General features: G+C 28.2%; 1 protein-coding gene across 8 annotated transcripts in view; it reads right to left on the reverse strand.

The window, feature by feature from the left end:
- The window catches only part of LOC100205859 (inositol hexakisphosphate and diphosphoinositol-pentakisphosphate kinase 2), an 84406-nt gene that overhangs the window by 15021 nt on the left and 64385 nt on the right, over window positions 1-5000 (reverse strand). For all 8 annotated transcript variants that reach the window (XM_065806178.1, XM_065806177.1, XM_065806176.1 and 5 more), the window contains exons 14-15: window positions 4090-4162; window positions 598-731 (exon numbers count right to left, since the gene is read on the reverse strand). In XM_065806178.1, the coding sequence (XP_065662250.1) occupies window positions 598-731; window positions 4090-4162 (207 nt within the window). The remainder of the gene's footprint in view (window positions 1-597; window positions 732-4089; window positions 4163-5000) is intronic.

Raw genomic sequence — 5000 nt, forward strand, 5'->3', positions numbered from 1 at the left:
GTATTGTTTAATTTTAAGAACAAAAAAAAAATTCATTATTAGAATATATATAGATATAAAAGTTATATGTCGTTATGACGTTAAATTTCCATTATCAAGATGAAATATTCCATATACTGTTTGTGCAATTAAAAGTTATATTATGTCGTTATGACGTTAAATTTCCATTATTAAGATAAAATATTCCATATACAGTTTGTGCAAAATGAAAACCCCTGTTCTAATTTAAACAAAATGACATAATTTTATTTAAAAAGCAAGTTTTTTAAAGACAATAATTTATTTTAATGGAAAAAATTCAATTAAAATCATGTAATATCTTCTATTCCTAAACAGATCTCGCATGGAGAATATTGCTTAGAAAGATCAGAGAAGATTTGTGGTGTAAGCTATTTAATATAGACCATAGTTCCACAATATTTGAGATGCTTATTTGGGTTACACTTTCACTGACTTGACTTCACCACCAACAATCAAGAAAATATATATAAATTGATTTTTTCAGAAAGTGAAAATATAAAAAAAAAACATGAATTTAAATAGATTTAAAATGTACAAAATCAGATCTGGAATCTATTTTAAGTGCATTATCAATACCTGGGATCTAGTCTATGAACTGTATCTTCCAGTTGGTGCACATTGTAATGCAAATCAGCTTGAATTTTACGAAAAAAACATTGGCACATTTGTTTGGATATTGCTGTCTTTTCACTACTTGTAATACCATACTCCTAGAATCAAAATCATTGGAGGAGCAATATTATTATTTGAAAAAAAAACCTTATGATTAACCTAATGATTAAAAAAAAAAGACCGATTCTTTGGCAATATTTTCAATTTCAACACACTTTTGTATTTAATATATCTTTAAATAAAGAAAATCTTTAACTTTGGTTATTTAATTGTGGTTAAGAGTAGAAGCTTGTAAACCTTACCTTTTGTAAACCTTACCTTTTGTAAACCTTGATGATAATCTTTATTAAATCTTAAAGAGAGATCTTAGATTAGATCTTTTAGTAGTATCACAATAAAAATAATCAGTCTTGATTTGCAAAAAAAAGTCAACACCAGATAAGACTTATTTACATTTTTTTTCTTTATTCAGTTTAATAACTTAAAAAAGTAGTTGTATTAGATAGAGTAGTAAATATTAGAAGATATTATACTAGATAGAGTAGAGATATTAACTGTTTGAAGTTGCAGTATATCATTTTAATGGAGAAAAATATTTGCATATGACATTACATCATAAATTGCACTAAAAGCGTCCACTCTTAAAACTGCACTAAAACACAGATTGCTTGATCTTTTAATTCGCATTGATATAAAGCATCACAAGGGTTTTCTCTTTTAAATTCAACACTTATTAAGTTTATGATAAAATAGAAGATCGTTCGATTGAAGTAGTGAACTTAGTTTCAAAGGACACAAAAATTTTAATTGGCTTTACTGTCATGGAGCACCATTTAAAATGCTAAATACAAATATTTATGATATGCTTATATATGATGAGTTTAATTTCACCTTCCCTCCTGATCAACTCTGTAAAACACGTAACCATAGTTTCTGGTGAATCATTGGATCATGTCTCTGCTAAGAATAAGATGTGAATCACTTTAGATGCACAGTTTGAGCATAGAAATTTAGCAGGACATGGAGTTTGAACCTGCATCTGTGTTATTTCTTATTTTATTGTTTCAATAGTTTGCAAGGGCTGATGCTGGTGATTCATCTCTGTATCTTTATATTAGTGCATATTTGATTTGACAACATTGATACAACACAAGATGACCAACATTTATTATCTTGCATTTACTTACATAAAATATCATATACCAATGTTAAGACCAATTCACAGCTTCACCTACAACCAATTGCAGAGAGATTTGCATTTGGTACCACTATTTCTACCTCGCATCGAACTTTTAAGTTTTGATATAACAATCAAAAATCAAAACCTTGTAGTGAAAAATGCAGGTTGATTAGGAATGGTCAGGTCAGAATTAGAACCTCTAGATAAGACAGGAGGGGTAAGCAGAAAATTTCTGTTAACCAGCCTCTCACTCCTTTTTCATCTAATAGACTGTGTGAATATAAACCTGTGTAAACATTGTTTCTGCCTAGAATCATAACCCTTTTTGACTTAATTATGCAACTCTTTCTGTTATCTACTAACGAAGGTAAATCTCTAAAACACATTTTGGTTCTCAATTTGAGGCCAGTTGGTAGAAAGGTTTCCTGAATTGAGTTATAGTTCTCAGGGAGGTTGATTCCAGCAATAGCTATAAAGTATCAAAGTACTAACAGTGTCATGCTGTGCATATAAGTTAGAATTGATTAAAAGAATGAGTGGTAACTGCATAAATTATAGCTTAGAATGCCATACACTAAGATAAAGTCACATTCTCTAATTATAAAAAAACACAAACCAACGATCTTGAAACTCTGAAAAAATCATAATTGACATCAAAATATTTCAATGTACATACATTTGTGGTCTTCATAAAAAATTTTCATTCATTGAACTACCTTTTGAAAAAATCACCAAACCTACTTGCTCTTTGTGAGGCCAATATAAACTTAGCTGTTTCATTTTAGGATCTAAGCATTGAATCGCTAAAGACTCCAATAGTCACTTGCTTGGCATAGGCATATACTTAGATATCAGTTCTTTTATTTGGTGTGAAATCAGGTTTGAAACCTGTGACCTTTGAATGACAAATGACACATTTGTTTAGCACCACATCATTTAATTAATTTTCTCTTTTTGTTCATTACCTCCTTCATTTTAAAACTGTACTCTTTTCAATGTTGTTTCTGCTCAAATTGACCAAATTCTTTATCCTTATGGATCAGCAAATACAGTTATTATTGGTGATTTTAATGTTCATCACACTAAATGGTATGGTACTGGTTTCACATGCTAAGACCTTGCTGGCTCTATCTTTCTCAATCTTTTACTCAGATAGTTAACTTTGTTACTTGTTTTCCAGACAACTCTATACACTTACTCTCAACTATAATTTGTGTTTTGTCTCTTTAGGTGGTTCAGATCATGGTTTTAGATTTATCTTGTACTTCTTCTACATCAGATTTAGCCCACTTCTTAATACCACTATAATGCTAACTGGGATTCTTTTTGTGATTATCTTCATAATGACACTTTTTATTACTATCGATACATTTTAACGATTGAATCATGTTTTACTGCCTTCTGGAAAATTTGGTTCCAAATTTAAAAAAATTACAGATTCCTCTGGCCCCATTAACTATCACCTACTTTTTACTATTATCAATCTTCTTACTATTATCAGTCTTTGAACTCGAATTTGAAGTCTTTGAACCTTTTATTAAGAAAACTTAGGTGAGGCAAGGAGTATTGTTCTTGACATATCAAAGACTTTCAATAAAGTCTGGTCTTTCCTATATACCAACTTTATATGGTGTATCTGGGAAAGCTTTAAAAATTATTGAATTGTTCTTTTCTAACCGTAGTATTCCTGATTGGATAAACTCTCCTTTACTTCCAGTAACTTCTGAGTTACCCATGTTGTTCTTTGTTTATATTAACAACCTTCCTGCTAATCTTACCTCTAAAGTTCTGATGACTCAACATTATATTATATTAGCTGATTAAAGAACTATATTCTCTGGTCTTGTAAACTTTCATCAATTTTTGATTGCCTTGAACAAGCAGCTGATCTTTCTGAGCAGGCAGGTCTTTGAAAAAGCAGCTGATCAAATAACAAAATATGAATGTTGATGAACCTGCTCTAGTTTATCAATCTTGTGCAGCTTGTCATTTATCAAAATTGCATCCTTTTACTGTGAATATTCCTAGTTTTTCTAAAATTTTTTCTGCAAACATCATCATTGTATTGGAATTTTTCTTTAATCTTATCTTCAAGTTTTTCTAACTCAACTGATGTTTTTTGTCAATCACTTTCTTGCTCTTTGTTGTTTTCTGTCAATTCCCAACTAAATTAGTGGTCACTTGCAGCTTTGATGATGTCAAGTTTGTTTAAAAAAAAAGGAGAAAAAAAGAAAAAATTTTTATATTTCTGATTTTCTTTATAAAATATTTCTTACCAATGGCATGACGATGTCTGCAAGAGCTTTAGTACATTTATATAACTCAGAAAGATTATCTAGCCCCAAAGACCTACATAAACAAGAACACAAAATATAATATATATATATATATATATATATATATATATATATATATATATATATATATATATATATATATATATATATATTATATATTAGTAGAAAATCACTTAAAAAATTTTTTTTTTCATTTTACACTGTGTTTCATCAACAAAGATTCATCAGATTTTCTGATGAATCTTTGTTGATGAAAAACAGTGTAAAATGAAAAAAAATTTTGTTAAGTGATTTTCTACTAATATATAATTGCTCTATTCTTTTAAAAACATTGGGCACTCTATTTGTAGAATACATTTTAAAGTTGTTTAAATATATATATATATATATATATATATATATATATATATATATATATATATATATATATATATATATTTAAAATATAAATTATAAAACAGCAGCTGCGTACAAACTAAATTTTTTTCTCATAATATTTTGACCTATTTTAGCACAGGTTGAAATATTATAAAAATTTTTTTGATCATTATCAGATGTAAAATACAAAAAATCGTTAAAAATTTTACATAAAAACGTCAAAGAAGACATTAAAAAGCTATAAATGATTACATAACAACGTTTATATAAAATTAACAAATATTAATTTTGTTTTTTTAGATAATCTTTTAAAACAGAGGTCTCTAACTGTTTAAAAAAGTTTTAACGCCATTGTCACGGTTGAGAGGCATAGGAGCGTGTTTTATTTGTTGGTATATTAAGGTGTAGTTAATTTCAAGTGATTCTCTAACTTTACTTTCATCATACTCTGATTTTATTGTTAGAGTTTTCAGATGTGATCAATCAAACAAACCATTACATTCTCTACCATC

Source organism: Hydra vulgaris, chromosome 09 (genome assembly GCF_038396675.1).
Source record: "Hydra vulgaris chromosome 09, alternate assembly HydraT2T_AEP".
NCBI lineage: Eukaryota > Metazoa > Cnidaria > Hydrozoa > Anthoathecata > Hydridae > Hydra > Hydra vulgaris.